The sequence below is a fragment of the Camelina sativa genome, chromosome 18, assembly GCF_030686135.1.
Source record: "Camelina sativa cultivar CO46 ecotype springtype chromosome 18, ASM3068613v1".
Classification (NCBI taxonomy): Eukaryota; Viridiplantae; Streptophyta; class Magnoliopsida; order Brassicales; family Brassicaceae; genus Camelina; species Camelina sativa.
The window spans coordinates 19,362,630-19,381,213 of NC_141897.1; the positions used below are offsets into that span (position 1 = coordinate 19,362,630).

Below are 18,584 nucleotides of genomic sequence, written 5' to 3' on the forward strand. Positions count from 1 at the left end.
CGTTTGAAACTAGTACTAGAAGATGTGTTCGAAGAAAAACGAGTATATGATTATTTGACTACAATTTTATAATTCATTTGAAGCTACTTCTTGGTTGTTATATAACAGCTCATCTAATCCAATTATTGAATCCTTCTCTCCAACAGAAATCAATTTATTTTTTTATAAATTGGTGTTTGGCTTAGATATTACCGAGCGACGTCGTATTTTCCGCAATGCTACTTAGTATTAATAACAAGCCCACAACATCCAAATCATATTGTAAATAATAAGGCCCAAAACAATAATAGGCCCAATACTGTTAAACGATATCGTTTTAATGGAGCTTTCTCTGTTAGTAGGAGATCAAAATTTCTCTTCGTTTCGGCTTTCATTTCTGCAAGTTCCCAATGTCGCTGGGCTTAGTTCATTGATCGTCGTACATAAAGCTTGGTCGTAGCTCCTTACCTCTCCGGAGAAGATGGTGCGGAAACAGTTTCAACAGGCTAAAACGGGTGAGATTTTTCTCAAACCATCCTTTTACTCGTTTCCCGATCGAATCTCCTATTTCTTTTATCTTGTTTCCCACATTCGGATGAAATTTATAGTGATAAATCCATGAAATTTGTGTATATCTCCGGATATTGTGTGGGTTTTGTCAAAGGTTTCGACTTTTACTTGTTTTTGTGATCTAAGTTAGTAGGTGTCAACTGTCACATAAGGTGTTCGATGAAATGCCTGAACGACATCTCATTTTGACTTTGTTTGGTGAACAGGAATAGAAGCATTGAAGTCAATGGATGCAAACAAGTACCTGAAGAAGGTTGGATTAGGGCGTGACGATATGTTCTTTTGGAAACAAGTGGGGAAAGCATTGCTTTGCACCTATACAGTCTTTGGCATTGCGTGGATTTACAATGAAACGTCTCCTTTAGGTTGGTGGACGTTGAAGCCGAGACCAAAGGAGGAGAGAGAGTTGGCTCATTTGTACGAGAGGCGTGAGTTTCCTTATCCTGGTGATACAGATGCCATGGAGGATTTTGTTGCAAAGGGAGGAATGATTGGTACAGCGATTGGGCCAAAAGGGATTGTTGAGTCTGAAGGTGAAGCAGATAATTACCAGAAGGAAATGGAGAAGAAGAAGTTTGATAAAGAGGCTCAGAAACTGTGGCTGAGAATGAGGAATGAGGTCATTACTGAGCTTCAAGAGAAAGGTCATAATCTTGAATAAGGACCTAAGGTGCAAAAGGGTTGTGATAAAAAAAAAACTTGTGTAATTTTAGGCTGTGTATCATGAAGGATTCAACCACTCGTACAAGTGTTTCTGGCTACTTATAGCAGAAAGTACAAAACTGCTTTCTGTCCTAGGGTACCATTGATGTTCTTGCTCTTGGGGAAGTAGCGCTTGTGCTTTATTATTATTGGTTTGATTCATGTTTACGAATATATAACTTGATGCTTTATGCTCCCATCAAAGTTACCCAATACCTCGAGTTTGAGACTACTGATTTTTTCAAGTCTAGTGGCTGTTGTTTTGATCAGAGCCAATATCTATACTTTCTCTTCAGTGTCAGAACTCAGAAGATGTGCAAATACTGACACTGAATTCTCATGCTTCTCTTGCTTATTAGTTTCCTCTTTCGTCCCACGATAATTTAAGAAGAACAAGTCTCCGATCCTTGATACTATATATAGATTCCTCGTCCCTTATTAATGCGCTTCACCCGGTTATGTATGTTACAAGGACAAGACAAAATACTTTATATATTATCTGATAAAAGACCACAAGTGTGTGTTTTTGAGTAAGATGATCATTTGGGGATCAATGTGAAGAGGATTGAGGAAGAGACTCAGCGTTGCGTGATCCCCATAGGTGGTCCTTTACCAGTCTTTTACCTCAAAAGGGTTCTCGGGATTGATGGGACAGCGGGAATGCTTCATCCTTCGACCGACATGGTAGACCATGACAAAGAGAACTGTTCCACTTGCTAAAGATGATCAACAATTTGGTACAATATAAGAGAGACTAAGGACCAGAACTTAGACATATAAGTACATCTGGTTTTTGGTTTTTGGTTCTTGACCCAGGGTTATAATTGTGTATTACCCGCCAATCATAACCTGAATCCTTCTGAAATCAAATTGTAACTAGTCATTATTCCTAAAAAATTATAATTAGTTCTGCATTGTGTTTTCACCGACTCTTCTAAATCCAAAACTAGATTCAAAATGTTATACGATAAAAGAGAGGATGTTGAACACAAAAACAAATCTTTTCAAAATCTCCGTGAAAATTTTGTATTTCCTCTTCCTCGAAAAAGGTCTATTTCCGGATCATCACCAACCTGCAAGCCAATATTAAGTTCATGAGTAGCAAAAAATGGTTCTCTGATTCAGTCTATCCAACCAATCACTTAAACGAAGTTAACTGCTACGAACCCAATCAATAGTAGGTCCAAACCATGTCCACAAGGTCAAACTCGTCCAAAAAATAGCTTGAGAGACCCTTAGGTCTAAGGTAGTTCTATAGCTAACCCGTATTAGACTCCAGACGCCTAATATTGAACTTGGAAAGGTAAAACCCACGTTGACATCTCTTTCAGAAACACCGAATTCTACTATACGACGGATTATGTAGAATGACTAACCAGTTCAGTTCTATGAAATGTAGTAGGTCACTTCACAAGCCGAATGTATTAGGCAACTGTGAAGATAAGACCTTATAGAAAACAAGGCCAGGCCGGACCTTACCACCATGAAGCGGAGGGCACTCAAAGAATCTTGTTCCTTTCACCCTGCAAATGTAAGCCAGTATCAAATATGTGGGATCTGACAACCGAGCTTCCACAGACTGTACTACTACTTACGGTATGAACACCATATGTTAAGAAAAGGTGATTCAGACGCTTAAAGTGACACTAGCACAGAAACATGAGCTACAACTGAAATCAAAGTTCCAGAAGTATTTACTCCAATTTGTGATAGAGTTTAATGTCAACGTGTACAAACTAACATCAATACGAAAGAATGAACTTACATGCCATCATGCTTTTCAAGGGGCTCATCATACTGAATTCCAACCCAATATCCAGGACACAACGACTCTGCTTGTCCAACATATTTGACCATTCCTCTTTTCTCCCCAGGCTCAACTTGGCATCTACCTCCTACCTTAATATTTAACGGCGATGGTTAAATAAATTAGAAGCATAGCGAGTTGAGAAAGAGCAGAATCAGAGAGGTCAGGTCTCACAATGACAAAGTTAACAAGAAACTGGCTCTTCAGTTTAAAAGAAGGAAACATAACATTGATAATTTGCACAGAGATCTTCCATATACAAAAAGAATATTTCTGACTAACCTTGATATTTGCACAGAGATCTTCCATATAGTTCTCCTTCGTCTGTTGAAGGGATGAAACTGGAAGAAGAAACATAAGAACATTTGTTTTCTTGAATGACTTAGTCTACCTCACATACTTCTCCTGGTGACAAAGCTAAAATTTAAAGCTTCAGTTTCGCTAAAAGTTTGACAAGAAGCAACATATATAGTTTGGCTTATATTGATATATTCGTTTTGTCATACCTTAGCCTCCAACAGTCTGGAATTTGAACACAAGAACATAAAGCCATCGGAGGAAATCCGACATATATTCAAAGTCACTTGATAGACAAACTTGTCTTATCTCCTTTGAGACATCCTTTGCATGTAATGAAGAATTTACCAGATCGTTTAGCATAATCCTCTTCAGAGATGGTATACTTCTCAACCAATGACATATCTTCAAGCCAGCCTCCAGTTGTGACCAAAGAGGGGTCAAGATCTATGATGTGTAACCGAAACCTATTGAAAGCGGCAGAAAAGAAGAATCAGATGAACAGAGAAGAGTCAGAAGAGAAGCTATCACTTATAATTGGATCAAGATTACTCTGAACAGAGATCCATTGAGATAAATTGTCTCCAAGTTCTCTACATTAGCAAACTTTTGGCAATCTACAAAGCTATGGGGAAAACAGAAGTTACCCATCAAACGGGCATAAGAAACCAAAGGGTCTTGTATCATCAATGAGAACTGCAACCTTTGAGCCAGTGTCATCATAAAGCTCTAAAGCCATGGAATTAACAGATGTAACACATTTCTTCCATAGCTTTTCTTTCACAGCTTCTGTAGAATCTACGCTAATCTGCAGAACAAAATCCAAAAAAATAACTTTAGAGATAGATACCACTATAGTGATAATAATAAAACGGATTCATTAAGCTATGAGTATGTTCTAAAGTGATAATCTATGATAGTTGGATGGTACTTACCTGAAATTCTAGCAGATGTGGTGTACTTGTTTGTGATGCAAAGCTTGAGCTGCCAAAATCTACATCAATTATTACAGAACGCATTGGTTAAGGAATAAATAATAAACTTGAAAGAAACAGAACAAAATAAAGAAAAGCTGAGGATTTTGAAATAACTTACATGTTAAGAATAGGATTTGACCATCGTTGGGTCAATAGACATCATCATCTGTAATAACGCAAAGAAAATGAACCATATATATCCTCCCTCCATTTAGAGTAACATCAACAAACAAAACCAAAATCTCAGTCTGCACTTATGGATTGTGTTGATGATTAAAACAAAACCTTAAGCAGTCTGAGTCTTCTTCATGCTTTCAAGCCATCTCTGATCTGCACATATAAAATTAGAAGAACCCATCGTTAATTTTCAAGTCAGGATTTAACCAACAGCCTAAATGAACCCATAGATGAGCAATCCCAAAGTCTGAATTACAGCTGCATAAATATTGATGATAGTAGTGTCCACAACTCTAGGACAACTTCCAATAGGCTGCATTGTATATAACCAAAAAAAAGATTGTTATTAGTTTAGTAAACTTGAAACAGAACAAATCAAAGAAAGGCAGAGAGGATTTTGAGATTACTTACAGAGCAAGAAGAAAATTTTTCCATCGAATGAAAGGGAAACTTATAACTCCATCTGAAGAAGCTAGCAACACCTAAAACCATTAAAAAAACAAAAAAATCTCAGTCTCTATCCCATCTAAAATTGTGTAAAAAAAGAATAAAACAGTAAAGGAAATTAGACTCACTTATGAGAATTTGTATAAAGTTGAAGATCATCAATCACTATAGGATTAGTTTTATGTTGTTTCACTGTAAGCACGCACGCCGGCCAAGTTTTTGTTATAAAACATTATTCTTCAAACAATCTCGCCGATCTGCACATAGAATTAAAAGAAACATTGTTAATTTAAGTAAGAGCATAAGTGAAAAACTCTAAATCCCCAAGAACTTTATACCTTTTCTAGGTCATCAAATCAGATGAGAGTGAAGAAACAAACAAAGTCCTCCTCTGACCTCCCCTGCACCATATCAACGATTCTAAGAACCATCTTTAATTTTTTTAGTCACAAGTAACAGCCTAAGTTCAAACCAGAAATCCCATGCGTATAAATCTTGAAATCAAAGTGAAAAAGCTTCATACCTGCTGGGACACTTTCGTTAAAGCAATTGATGATGTCTTTGCATGCTGGCTGGTTAGCCCTCGCCATTATTAAAAATTGAAATTGCTGCAAGAGAAGAAAAAAGAGTTATCAGTCTGTTAATAAAACAGATTCATTAAGCTACGAGTCTGTTCTAAAGTGATGAAGACTCAAAATACATCATCATCCGTAGTAATGCGAAGAAAGTGAATCATATATACCTCTCCTCCCACCATCTAGAGACAGAAACAAACAAAACAAATCTCAGCCTTCACTTATGGATGTGTTGATGATTGAAACAAAACCTTAAGCAGTCTGAGTCCTCTTCATTCTTCAAACCATCTATGATCTGCACATATAGAATTAGAAGAAACCATCGTTAATTTTCAAGTCAGGATTTAACCAACAGCCTAAATGAACCCATAAATAGATAAGCAATAAATCCCCAGAAGTCTGAATTACAGCTGCATAACTGTTGATGATAGTGGTCTCCACAATTCTAGGTAACTTCCAATAGGCTGCATTCAAAATAACCAAAAAAAAAAAGATTATTATTGGTTGAATAAACTTGAAACAGAACAAAACAAAGGAAGGCAGAAAGGATTTTGAGATTACTTACAGAGCAAGAAGAGAATTTTTCCATCGGATGAAAGGAAACCTTATATCTCCATCTAGAGAAGCTAGCAACACCTAAAACCGCTAAAAAAAACAAATCTCAGTGTGTAACAAAGAATCAAAAACTCTAAAAGGAAAATTAGACTCACTTTATGGATGGAGAATTTGAAGTGGACAAAAAGGAAGACGTATTGTATAGAATCAAAGATCACCAATCACAATAGAATCAGTTTCATGGTGTTAAACTGTGAGCACGCACGCCGGCCAAGTTTTTGTTATGAAACATTATTCTTCGAAACCATCTCCCCGATCTGCACATAGATTTACAAGAACCATCGTTAATTTGTATGAACCTACGTGAAAACCATAAATAACCCTAAATCCCCAAGAACTTTATACCTTTACTTGGTCGTCATATCAGATGAGAGCAGAAGAAACACAATAGAAACAAACAAACTCCTCAACTGATCCTCACTTGCAAAGACACCAAAACGACACCTGCACCATATCAACGATTCTAAGAACCATCGTTAGTTTTTAAGTATGAAATAGCAGCCTATATTCAAACCCTTAAATCCCATACGCATAGATCTAAAAATCCAAGTGAAAAAGCTTCATACCTGCTTAGACCATTCTTTCGTTAAAGCAATTGAAGATGTCTCCATATGCTGGCTGATTATCCCTTCCCATTGTTTGAAGATGAAATTCCTGCAAGAGAAAACAAAAAAAAAGAGTTCACATCAATCTATGAGTCAATTCTTAAGTGATGAAGACATAAAAATGCATCATCATCCATCATAATGTGAAAAAAGTGAACCATACATATCCTCCCTCCATCTAGAGAAACAAAACCAAAATCTCAGTCTACACTTGCGAATTGTGTTGATAAATGAAACAAAACTTTAAGCAGTCTTGAGTCTTCATCATTCTTCAAACCATCTCTGATTTGCACATATAGAATTAGAAGAAACATCGTTAACTTTCAAGTCTGAATTTAAGCAACAACCAAAAAAGAGATTGTTATTAGTTTAGTAAACTTGAAACATAACAAATCAAAGAAAGGCAGAGAGGATTTTGAGATTACTTACAGATCAAGAAGAGAATTTTTCCATCGGATAAAAGGGAACCTTATAATTCCATCTGGAAAAGCTAGCAACACCTATAATCATTAGAAAGAAATTAAAAAAAAAAAAAAAATCAGTATCTATCCAATCTAAAATTGTGCAACTAAGAACAAAACTCTAAAGGAAATTAGACTCACTTATGGATGTAGAATTCGAAGTGGACAAGGAGGATGACATTATTCTTCAAACCATCTCACCGATCTGCACATAGAATGGAAAGAACTATTGTTAATTTATAAGAGCCTAAATGAAAACCCCTAAATACGCACTAAATCCCCAAGAAATTTGTACCTTTATGGTCGTCAAATCAGATGAGAGTTGAAGAAATACCATGGAAACAAACAAATTCCTCCTCCGATCCTCACCTGTGAAGACTAAAGAATGTGTGTGTGTGTCTGAGTCTTCTTCATGCTTCAAGCCGTCTCTGATCTGCACATATAAAATCAGAAGAAATATCGTTAACTTTCAAGTCTGAATTTAAGCAACCATAAATAGATAAACAATGGATCCCCAAAGCCTGAATTACAGTGCATGAGTGTTGATGATGGTGGTGTCCACAACTCTAAGACAACTTCCAATGGGCTGCATTGGATATAACCAAAAAAAAGATTATTCTTGGTTGAGTAAACTGGAAACATAACAAAACAAAGGAAGGCAGAGAGGATTTTGAGTTTACTTACAAATCAAGAAGAGAATTTTTCCATGGGAAGAAAGGGGACCTTATTTTTTTTCAATCGTTGATGATTGAAACAAAACCTTCAGAAGTCCGAGTCTTTATCATTCTTCTAACCATCTCACCGGTCTGCACAAAGAATTAGAAGAACCATTGTTACTTTGTAGTTGTTAAAGTGAAAACCATAAATAAACCCTAAATCCCCGAGAATTTTATACCTTAACTTGGTCGTCGAATCAGATGAGAGTAGAAGAAACACCATGGAAACAAACAAAGTCCTCCACTGATCCTCACTTGCAAAGACACCAAAAGGATACCTGCACCATATCAACGATTCTAAGAATCATCGTTAGTTTTTAAGTATGAAATAGCAGCCTAAGTACAAACAATAAATCCCACATGTAGAAATCTCAAAATCCAAGTGAAAAAGCTTCATACCTGCTTAGACTTCGTTAAAGCAATTGAAGATGTCTCCGTATGCTGGCTAGTAAGCCCTTGCCATTGTTTGAAGATGAAATTCCTGCAAGAGATTAAAAAAAAAAAAAATGATGAGTTCCTCGTAGATTAATGAAACAGATTCGTTAAGCTATGAGACTCAAAAAGCATCATTCATCCGTTATAGTGTAAACCAAATAATATATATGTCCTCCATCCAATCCTTATAGAGAAACAGAAACAAAGAAAAACCAAAATAACATTATTCGCTTATGGATTGTGTTGTTGATAGAGACAAAACCTTGACTACCCCGAGTCTTCTTCATCATTCTTCAAACCATCTATGATCTGCACATATAGAATTAGAAGAAAGCATCGTTAATTGTCAAGTTCGAATTCAAAACAACAGCCTATTAAAGAGAAGACAGTAAATATATAAACCCTAAATGCCCAAAGTCTTTCAATCATTCATTCTTCAAACCATCTCCCGACCTGCACATAGACGAAGAATCATCGTTAATTTGTAAGTCCCGAAGTGAAAACCCTAAAAAAACCAAGAATTTTTAACCCATTACCTGGTCATCGTCAAATCAGAGGAAACGCCATGGAAAACAAACGTCCTCCTCCGATCCTCACTTGCACCATATCCTGAAAATTCATCAACGATTCTGAGAGTTAGAAGAGAAGATACAGTGATCGTAGGAAAAATGTAATTTGTACGGTCAAGAAGATGATTGTACCACCATTGGTGTCGCTGTTGTTGTTTGTGTCATCATCATCATCCCTCTGTTCTGAATCATCAAAGAATTATCGTACTTCATCAAAATCACAGATAAGCAATAAATCCCCAAAGTCTGCAATACAGCTGCATAACTGTTGATGATAGTGGTCTCAGTAATTCTAAGTAACTTCCAATAGGCTGCGTTGAAAATAACCAAAAAAACGATGATTATTGGTTGAGTAAACTTGAAACAGAACAAAACAGAGAAAGGCAGAGAGGATTTTGAGATTACTTACAGAGAATTTTTCCACTGGGTGAAAGGGAACCTTATAACTCCATCTAGAGAAGCTAGCAACACCTAAAACCATTAAAAAAATCTCAGTCTATATCCGATCTAAATTTGTGTAACAAAGACTCAAAAACTCTAAAGGAAATTAGACTCACTTACGGATGAAGAATTTGAAGTGGACAAAGAGGAAAACGTATTGTATAGACTCAAAGATCATAAATCACAATAGAATGAGTTTCATGTTGTTACACTGTGAGCACGCACGCCGGCCAAGTTATTGCTTTTAAACATTATTCTCCAAACAATCTCACCGGTCTGCACATAGAATTAGAAGAACCATTGTTAAATTTGTAAGTGTTAAAGTGAAAACCATAAATACACCCCAAGAACTTTATACCTTTATTACTTGGCCGTCAAATCAGATGAGAGTAGAAGAAACACCATGGAGACAAACAAAGTCATCCACTGATCCTCACCTGCAAAGACACCAAAACGACACCTGCACCACATCAACGATTCTAAGAACCACCATCATTAGTTTTTTTAAGTCTGAAATAACAGCCAAGGTTCAAACCATAAATCCCACATGTAGAAATCTAAAAAATCGAAGTGAAAAAACTTCATACCTCTTTCGTTAAAGCAATTGAGATGTCTCCGTAAGCCCTTGCCATTGTTTAAAGATGAAATTTCCTGCAAGAGATAAAAAAAAAAAATAGAAAATGATGAGTTCCTTGTAGATTCACAAAACAGATTCATTATTAAGCTATGAGACTCAAAAAGCATCATTCATCCGTCAATAATGTGAACCATATAATATATCTCTCGTCCATCCAATCCATATAGAGAAACAGAAACAAACAAAACCAAAGTATCAGTATTCGCTTATTTGATTGTGTTGTTGATAGAGACAAAACCTTGAGTACTCCGAGTCTTCTTCATCAATCTTCAAACCATATCTGATCTGCACATATAGAATTAGAAGAAACCATCGTTAGTTGTCAATTCGGAATTAAAAAAAAAAAAAAAAAAAAAGCCTAATGAAAGAGAAAACCAGAAAACAAACCCTAAATCCCCAAACATTCTTCGAACCATCTCCCCGACCTGCACATAGAAAAAGAATCATCGTTAATTTGTAAGAGCCATAGTGAAAACCCTAAAAATAAAACCCCCAAGAATTTTGAAACCTTTTTTACTTTGGTCGTCGTCGTCAGTCAAATCAGATGAAACGCCATGTAAAACAAACAACGTCCTCCTCCGATCATCACCTGCACCATATCCTGTTAATTCGTCAACGATTTTGGGAGTCATAAAGAGAAGATACGATGATCTCGTAGGAAAATTGTACTTACATGATGGTGAAGAAGATGATTGTACCACCATTGATGTCGGCGTCGCTGTTGTTGTCTGGGTCGTCATCATCATCATCCCTCTGTTCTGAATCTTCTTCATCCTTCAAAATCATCAAGGGAGATAGGGAGAGAGTCTCGCAAAACCTTTTTTTTTTTTTTTTCTATTTGGTGAAGAAGACTGAAGAAGAGGAGCGTGTGTTGCGATTCCTGAGAGAGAGAGAGATGTTGATGATATATTTATAAACGGGCCAGATGTGTTTATGTTGTTGTTCCCAACACTAAAAGAAAAAAGGAAACTTTACTTTTCTATACGTTATTATAGGATGCAAAAAAGAAATTTACCTTTTTTATATATACGTTTGAGAGAAAAAAAAAGAAATTACTTTGACGGAAAAAAATTGAAATTACTCAAATCCATATATTAAAAAAAAACACAATAAGGAAATTTACTAAGAAAAATAGGGAATTAAATGTTTGGGTTTCGTTGACTGAGGAGTCAACGCGAGAACCTCTGTGGCGGTTAGAGGGGTTTCAGTTAACTAAAAATAATGGCGTGAAGTAATTAAAATTCTTAAACGCAAACGTATCAAAAGCTATCATCAAAGCAAAGCAAAGTCCTAAACTTGACACACGGCCTTAGAGCAAGATCATTGGAGGTTTCTCAAATAAGAAATAATAAAATATAGTATAATAATTTTTTATTATGAGAGTTTCTCATTTGAGAATCTTTGAGAAATTTTCTTTTGAGAAATTTTTATAATAAAAAATTATTATATTATATTATATTAATTATTTTGTTAGTGAAAAACTTGATGAGAAACTAACCAATGCACATGAACTTAGTTTTAACACTAGCCATTCTCTCTCATCTCTAATCCCGATTTTGCTATTCATTAATTAGCTTCATTGCTAAATCTGCTTTCCCCACTTTCCTCAAACCATTGATCATCACTGTCCTCCCTCGCACTGACAAATATTGGGAAAGCATAACCTTGATTCATGTTTTGGAATAATATATAACTTGATGCTTTATGCTCCCATCAAAGTTACCCAATACCTTGATCGTTTGAAACTATATACATCGTAATTAGCCTAATATGCATTGTTTTAAGTTTTCTTAACTTGAACTCCTTGATTATATTTCTCAAGATCTACGCTTAGTGCTTGGAATGGAACACATATTCGAGTTACTTAGCTTAGCTATCAGTGTCTCCCCTCTCAAACTTATAATGGATATATACAGCTCCCATTTTAAAACTTATAATACAAATGTCTATATAAATAATATATAAAAGTTTTTCTTACATAAAATTAAATCTTGTTAAACACCAAAGAAGATATATATGGTTTTAATGATTAATCTATTTTCCAAATACACCAGAAGGACCACCAAAGAAGATGGTTTTACCCCAACCATCAAGACTTTGTAGAACATATCTCATACCGATATCTGATACAAGATCGTTTCTATCATCTACTGACTCAAGTGTTCCTTTATTTTCGTCAAGAACCGACACTCCGCGTGCATATGCATATAGTTTCGGGTACGGACCCGTCATTGTTTTGCCGTTACCCATCGGACAACTCTTTGAGTTCGGGACACTGAACACATCTCCTTCCCAGTATATATCGGTGGCAGTATCACCTAATCCTACTAGAGTTTGAATTGGCCAAAAACCTACGTCCATGTCACCCAATCTTAACCACCAGTTCCCACTCGCAATGTCCTTGTAGTTAAAAAATATAATACAACCAAAACTTAAATTGAGAAGAAAGTAACTAACATGATCGATCTGAGGTGTAACTAATTAGCATGTATAATATGTTGCTTACTCGGAAGATGTAAAATCTATTTTCCATTATCTCGTTGGGTTTGGACACCTTGAAGACATGACCAAGAGGGATTTCGGAATTTTTTACGACGAAACCTGGACAGTTGGTATTGAAACATCTCTCGTTCTTTGTCTGTACGTAAATATATTTAGAATAAAACACACATGTAGATGGAAAAGAGTTCATAAAAATTGTGTTTCACTAATGAGTAATCTGACAGGTATTTTTTTTGAATAAAAAAGTGGAAATTAAACTTACTTTTAAATACACAAATAATCGACAACGATTATCTCCATATAATGTTGGATTCACCTGTAAATTTGGACAACATAAACGTTATATTATAGAGACCCTATATTATATCCATATATAGTGGCTAGTATTTTTCTTAATTTTATATATCAATGGTAATGGAAAATGAAAAATGAAAAAAAAAAAACAAAAAAAAAAAGAGGATTGAATTGTAGTATCTATGGGTATCTTACGGTCCAACCGGCTTTTATGAAATCATCACCAGCAGCTACTTTGATCAAACCAGAACTAAATTGCAATTGGCCAACGTCTGGAGTTTGGTATAGGCTAAAATAAGCTTCTCCTCCTCCTAATTTCATATTGTCTAGCTTTCTGTTATTCACTTGAGCTCCCGCAAACTGTATCATCCACAAGTCTAATTGAATAAACTCACAAAATTTGATGTAAAATAATTGATTAATCACAGAAGAATTATTTACGTGTAGTCCCGGTTCATCAGCATCGGTTTGAGGATGTAGAATCGAGGCGGTTGAGTTTCTAAGCCTCATCAGATCCTCTTTGGTTGTCCTTTTGATTGGTACAGTTCCATGTGGACACCCGACTCCTTTGAACTCAAATGCTTTAATCTTGTCGCTACTCAAATCTTTACTTTCGCGAGTCGTCAATCTTTGGATCTCATGATTTGGTTTCATCTAATCCAAAACATTTTAGCAAGCAATTTTTGTATTATTAATGTAAATGAAAAAAAAATTAGATTCATCATTCGATGCATGGAGTTATATTTTCCAAATTAAGGGTTTAATAAGCCAAACCACTTACGTCAAAATGAAAATCATGGTCTTTTAAAAGAGGATTATCGAACGCAGGTTGCTTATAGAAATCGACACAATCATATACGTCACCATGTTCCGTCTGAAAGAAAACACAAACTAGTTAAATGTTAAAAACAACATACTGTATGTAATAGATATGCCTCTTATCATTATAGTACTGTTGTTTATGTATCTAATTACAATGAATAAAACCTGAGATTATTCAGATCTCTTCAACATATATATATATATATATATATATGAGTTTAAGTAACTAGTTACCTTCACAGTTTTAAGCGCAGGTTTATTCAGAAGCTTAAGTTGCATCTCTACTTCCAAATTTTCTTGTTGAGACAATCTTCTTCGTGCTATCACACAATTTGTTATCATTAGAACCCCTACTAGTGTCAATAACCCCCACTTTCTCATTTTGTATACGACTTTTCACTTTCGTTTTTTTGTTTGTTAAATTTTCTCCAATATGTATACATGGTAATATATATATATATATATACACTTAGTCAACTATGATCTAAGGTATTGATTGTTTGTTTGTTTAATAGAACCAATTTACTGACCGTTTTGACCAGATATTGTAACGAACAACGATTTTAATAATAATATTCAATGTTGCTGTTTTTTGTATATTTTATATTTTTAATATTATTTGATTATAGAACAAATTGAATGGTAGATAGACACAATCATCTATGTTTTAAAACTGCCATACATCATTCTATAATTTAAAATAATATTAAAATTCTATTTTATATGTACTTGAACATATAAGTAAAAAGTCATGTAAATTCTATTTTCTTAAATCAAATAAATCACCTTACCTTCAGAATTCCAGTTTCATTCCATGTACAACGTATAAAAAGGAAATTATTTAAACATTTAAAAAAATATATATTTCATATACGATAAAGAAAAAAAAAATTAATCGAATCATATATTTTTTCTGTTCCTAAAAGATTGATGTTTACAAGTTTTTACACATTTTAAGAAAATAATAATTACTGAATTTAAATACATTATTATCTAATTTTAAACTAATAACAATTTAGAAATTTAAATATTTTAAATAATTATTTTTGAAGTTTACAAAATATTAACATTAATTAATTCAAAATTGCAGAAAAATTGAAAATTTACACAGAAAAAAAGGAAATGTCATTTGTTTGGGTTTCGTTGACTGAGTAGTCAACGCGATAAACCTCTGAGGCATTTAGAGGGTTTCTGTTAACTGAAAATACAATTGTGGGAAGTAATTAAATTTCTAAAACGCAAACGTATCAAAAGTATCATCAAGCAGAGTCCTAAACTGGACACGCCTTAGTTTTAACACTACCCATTCTCTCATAACCAATCCCAATGCCTTAGCTTCATTGCTGAATCTGCTCTCCCCACTTTCCTCAAACCATTGATTATCACTGTCCTCCTGATCATCCCATCTGCCAATTTACATGCTTCTTTTTATCCGACCAGCTTTAATTTACACACTGTATTAATCATATCTTGACACTTCTGCATCAAGTATCACACCCATTTGGAGCGCACTCATCCAGAATATTACACGTTCAGACAGAGACCATGTTAAGACATTTTACATATGCTTCCACATGCATTTCACTTGAAGTAGAAAAAAAAGACTTGAGCAAAAATCAATTTGTTCAGTTCCGAAAACAATCAAAAGCCATGTCTCAAGTCTTCGGTTTCTCTCCAGGGAATCTAGGAAATTGACCAAGAGAGTTCACTCGACTAACACCTTCTACTCCCGACCAGTTCTTTTCACCTTTCCGTCGTTTTCTCCTTTTTTGCATCAAGTGTATAGTAACTGTTGTATTGTTCAGAGCCAATATCTAAAAGCTGCATCTTATAACAAAAACACTATTGTATTGAACTCTTAAGAGCGTTAATACTTAATAATACACATGAAATGTAGAAGGGAACAAAAAAGGGAACAACATGGGCATATGGTTTTAGTTCATATATCTATAGAACAATGGGATAATAAAGTAACACACAGGGTAATTGCTAATTACAACGCAGCTTCAATATAGTCAGTCCATAATGAACTGAACAATCAGAGATCAGGAATCAGACTAATTCATCAGCCTACTTTTACCAGACTTGCTGGTCATATGGCTGTTTAATGGCGTCAAGTAGAATCTAACCAAACCATTTCTGAGGTTGTTGGGCGAATAAGTACCAAGCTTGTCATCTCTCTGGAGCAATCCATCTTCACACGAGCTTCGTCTTCCAGTCTCAACACCAGTAATAGAGCCATGGAACAGACCATCACAAGAGCTTCTCCCACCTTCAAAGCCGTTAATAGAAGCACCACGTAACATACCATCACATGACTTTCTCGCACTAACGCTGTAGCTTCTTATGAGTTTCTCACTAACATCACCATTGGTTTCTCCTTTAGCTACTCTCCTAAGCTTCAACAGAGACTCAGCAAGAGAACCCTCCATAGCATTTCCTCCAAGTTTCAAACTTTGCTCGGTTTTCATTTCGTTCTTCAACGTATCTGTTTTCCTGTGAATCAATCCCCAAAAGTTCCATCCTTTAGACCATTTCTTCCCACTCTTCTTCAACCCAAAACCATCTTGCTTCTTCACCTCACCAGCAGCAGCAACACAACTAACACCTTTAGAACCTAATTCCAAGCTCTCCGGTTTGTAATTCTTGATTGAATACCAATTCGAATCCCTAAGTTCCCTCTCAGTAACAAGCAACTTAGCTCCATGAAACAAACCAACAGTTTCAGGTGATACCTTAGCATTCGAAATAGCTTTCAATTCATCAACCTCAAGCAATCCATGTCTAGATGATCGATCAAAGCTTCTTCTCCGCCGTGAATCCAAGTAATAATCCCTAGTCTGAGCTGTCCCGCCAGGGTTCTTCTCCTCCTCTTCGTCTTCTTTACAACCTGTTATCTTCTCCGGAGAGGCTTTAACATCTTCAGTTACAGAGGACAAAGGAACCAGCTTTGGATATGTCTTGCCAATCAAACATCCGTCCCATGAAGCTCTAGGCTCCTCGAACGAGATTCGACCTGCGTCGAGAGACAACCTAGGATCTACATCACATGAGCGACGGCCGAGACTGCTCCCGGAATCTGGCTTTTTCCCATTATGTTTGAGTGAAAATTTCTTAAGTGTTCTGCTAAAAACAGAATCTTTGACGTTGTTCTTCTTGATTAGTTGAGTTCTTGATTCCAGATCTATAAGCTCCTTCATCGTCTTCTTCTCTCCATCTTCGATTTCTTCTTCAACCAGACTCTTACCGACATCAAAATTCCTAATTTCTTCTTCTTCGTCCTCTTCTTTCAAATCTGGGACTATGGGGAACCGAATCGAGCTCTGTAGCAGGTCGTCGTCGTCATCATCGCCGGCAAATCTGTCGTGGAGAGAGGAGCCGTCATTAGACCTAACATCACACGATCTGCGTCGTGGCTGGTCGAAAACAGAGGCGGATGCGTCACGGACGGAGTAAGAGCTAGCACGGCGGAGCTCAGGTAGGGAGGAAGAGAGAGCTTCGATGGCGGAGAGACGTTCACGGAGACAGGTGGCACAGAAACCAGTGGTGGGTTTAGAAGAAGGATGACGGTGACAGACGGCTGAGTGACGACGGCGACGACGTTGCTGGTGGGTCATGGCTCTTCTTTCAGGGTAAGTGGTGGTTTGAGTTTAGTTCAGTGAATGGAAGAAGAAGAAGAGAGTGGAAGTTGAAGAATCTGTCAGTGACATTTTGTTTTTAGGATCTCGAGATGAGAAGAGAAGAGAAAGAGAGAGTGGCGTTGTCAACACAACAACAACAACAACAACAACACTAGTAGACTAGTAGTACACAACACAAGTGAGAAGAGAACCCCTTTCCCTTTCCTTAAACCTTTTCTCTCATTTTTATTTCTTTTTCTAATGTCCCTAGTATATTTATTTCTAATAATGTTATGGTTTTGGAACAATTATTAAAAGTAAATATTGTAGTAAATATTTGGAGGAAAAAAAGAAGATATTATAATTTGTGTCACATGAGTGTGGCAGAGAGAATCAAAAGGGAAGAAGTGTACAAACATCATCCCATTATGAGCCTGACCTCTGCGTTTGTAGGACGAACATAAAAAGGTTTCTTAATTAGTGAATGAATATTTAAAGTTTTTATGGATAGACCAAAAAATTGATTGGAAAAATGGTGAAAACACGTGTGTGCTCATTTGTTTTTTTTTACCTTGGGGGTAAATATTTTGGCTGCTTTCGTCATTTCTTTGGATTCCCCATCGAATCAATAAATAGCTTCCAATGTCAACTTTTTTGTAATTCTTTATTTGGTTGGATATATTATTAGTGATTAGTGATTGATTTTTTTCAAGTAGATGGCACCAAGAGAGTTAGTTTAGTGCAAACAAGATGTAACATTTAAACTACACGCTTGATTTTACCTTTTAAGTGGGTTTGTTCAAATGTTCCGTCATCGTTAACTGAAGTGTGTGTCTACTGTCTATCATTTAAAACAATAATTTCACTTCTAGTTTAAAACAGAGAAAACAAATTACTATATTTTCCTCATTACAAAAAATATATATATATATATAGCATGACATTTGATAAAATAAAAACATCTGAATTTAATTTCACTTTTTTTATGTTTGTGTACTAAGGGAGAGAGTAATTTACTCTAAACAAGTAAACATTTTGTGGACAGCAGTAACGGAGGTGACGAGTGCCATTGAGATTCGGAGTTCTCAAAGAGTGTGTTGTGTTCCCAACCAAAGCAGGTCCCAAAAAAAAATACACAGTTATTGTTTTTTCTTTTGTCTGAGTGTGATTGTACTGATTTTGTTTTCTTTCTGGTAAAAGATTGGAATTTTCCGACGACTTTGGTCTTGTCCACCAAAGACTTCAAGTCTTCAAGTAATTAAAAGTGTAAGTAAGTTTACGAGAACGTCAAATACTAAAGTTTAAGCCCGATGAATTCAATTATTATGTTTGGGCT

General features: G+C 35.6%; 4 protein-coding genes across 36 annotated transcripts; 1 reads left to right on the forward strand and 3 right to left on the reverse strand.

Annotated features, from left to right (window-relative positions):
* The first annotated feature begins 339 nt into the window (after positions 1 to 339).
* Positions 340 to 1,483, forward strand: LOC104761993 (uncharacterized). Its single transcript, XM_010485202.3, has 2 exons — positions 340 to 494; positions 756 to 1,483. The coding sequence occupies exons 1-2, from the start codon at positions 461 to 463 to the stop codon at positions 1,208 to 1,210; spliced, it is 489 nt and encodes a 162-aa protein (XP_010483504.1). The 5' UTR covers positions 340 to 460; the 3' UTR covers positions 1,211 to 1,483.
* Positions 1,484 to 2,111: 628 nt separating this feature from the next.
* On the reverse strand, positions 2,112 to 11,038 carry LOC104761994 (tubulin-folding cofactor B-like). Of its 33 annotated transcripts, none has more exons than XM_087498087.1 (40): positions 10,684 to 10,907; positions 10,519 to 10,611; positions 10,398 to 10,435; positions 10,249 to 10,295; positions 9,961 to 10,024; positions 9,732 to 9,852; positions 9,494 to 9,649; positions 9,342 to 9,403; positions 9,068 to 9,243; positions 8,900 to 8,972; positions 8,766 to 8,816; positions 8,626 to 8,672; positions 8,328 to 8,409; positions 8,108 to 8,206; positions 7,897 to 8,018; positions 7,743 to 7,798; positions 7,508 to 7,645; positions 7,354 to 7,417; positions 7,181 to 7,251; positions 6,915 to 7,033; positions 6,713 to 6,800; positions 6,492 to 6,590; positions 6,242 to 6,403; positions 6,097 to 6,176; positions 5,951 to 5,995; positions 5,699 to 5,826; positions 5,480 to 5,564; positions 5,295 to 5,357; positions 5,085 to 5,213; positions 4,921 to 4,991; positions 4,766 to 4,822; positions 4,618 to 4,662; positions 4,451 to 4,498; positions 4,291 to 4,349; positions 4,003 to 4,163; positions 3,565 to 3,822; positions 3,341 to 3,463; positions 3,017 to 3,150; positions 2,419 to 2,774; positions 2,112 to 2,324 (listed from the first exon to the last, which is right to left on the reverse strand). In XM_087498087.1, exons 37-39 carry the CDS (start codon positions 3,413 to 3,415, stop codon positions 2,660 to 2,662), a joined length of 324 nt encoding a protein of 107 aa, XP_087354213.1. In that variant the 5' UTR covers positions 3,416 to 3,463; positions 3,565 to 3,822; positions 4,003 to 4,163; positions 4,291 to 4,349; positions 4,451 to 4,498; positions 4,618 to 4,662; positions 4,766 to 4,822; positions 4,921 to 4,991; positions 5,085 to 5,213; positions 5,295 to 5,357; positions 5,480 to 5,564; positions 5,699 to 5,826; positions 5,951 to 5,995; positions 6,097 to 6,176; positions 6,242 to 6,403; positions 6,492 to 6,590; positions 6,713 to 6,800; positions 6,915 to 7,033; positions 7,181 to 7,251; positions 7,354 to 7,417; positions 7,508 to 7,645; positions 7,743 to 7,798; positions 7,897 to 8,018; positions 8,108 to 8,206; positions 8,328 to 8,409; positions 8,626 to 8,672; positions 8,766 to 8,816; positions 8,900 to 8,972; positions 9,068 to 9,243; positions 9,342 to 9,403; positions 9,494 to 9,649; positions 9,732 to 9,852; positions 9,961 to 10,024; positions 10,249 to 10,295; positions 10,398 to 10,435; positions 10,519 to 10,611; positions 10,684 to 10,907; the 3' UTR covers positions 2,112 to 2,324; positions 2,419 to 2,659. The 33 variants fall into 33 exon arrangements, with proteins under 33 accessions (XP_087354213.1, XP_087354208.1, XP_087354217.1 ...); XM_087498082.1 differs by having other exon boundaries at positions 2,628 to 2,774; positions 3,341 to 3,475; positions 5,940 to 5,995; XM_087498091.1 differs by having other exon boundaries at positions 2,628 to 2,774; positions 3,341 to 3,475; positions 5,940 to 5,995; ... (3 more) ...; positions 10,528 to 10,611; positions 10,684 to 10,892.
* Positions 11,039 to 12,044: 1,006 nt separating this feature from the next.
* On the reverse strand, positions 12,045 to 14,009 carry LOC104763561 (protein neprosin-like). Its single transcript, XM_010486920.2, has 7 exons — positions 13,863 to 14,009; positions 13,588 to 13,680; positions 13,248 to 13,460; positions 13,002 to 13,166; positions 12,775 to 12,828; positions 12,517 to 12,648; positions 12,045 to 12,410 (listed from the first exon to the last, which is right to left on the reverse strand). The coding sequence occupies exons 1-7, from the start codon at positions 14,007 to 14,009 to the stop codon at positions 12,045 to 12,047; spliced, it is 1,170 nt and encodes a 389-aa protein (XP_010485222.2).
* A 1,450-nt stretch (positions 14,010 to 15,459) lies between these two features.
* Positions 15,460 to 17,678, reverse strand: LOC104761995 (protein OCTOPUS-like). Its single transcript, XM_010485204.3, has one exon. The coding sequence runs from the start codon at positions 17,243 to 17,245 to the stop codon at positions 15,686 to 15,688; it is 1,560 nt and encodes a 519-aa protein (XP_010483506.1). The 5' UTR covers positions 17,246 to 17,678; the 3' UTR covers positions 15,460 to 15,685.
* Between the last annotated feature and the right edge of the window lie 906 nt (positions 17,679 to 18,584).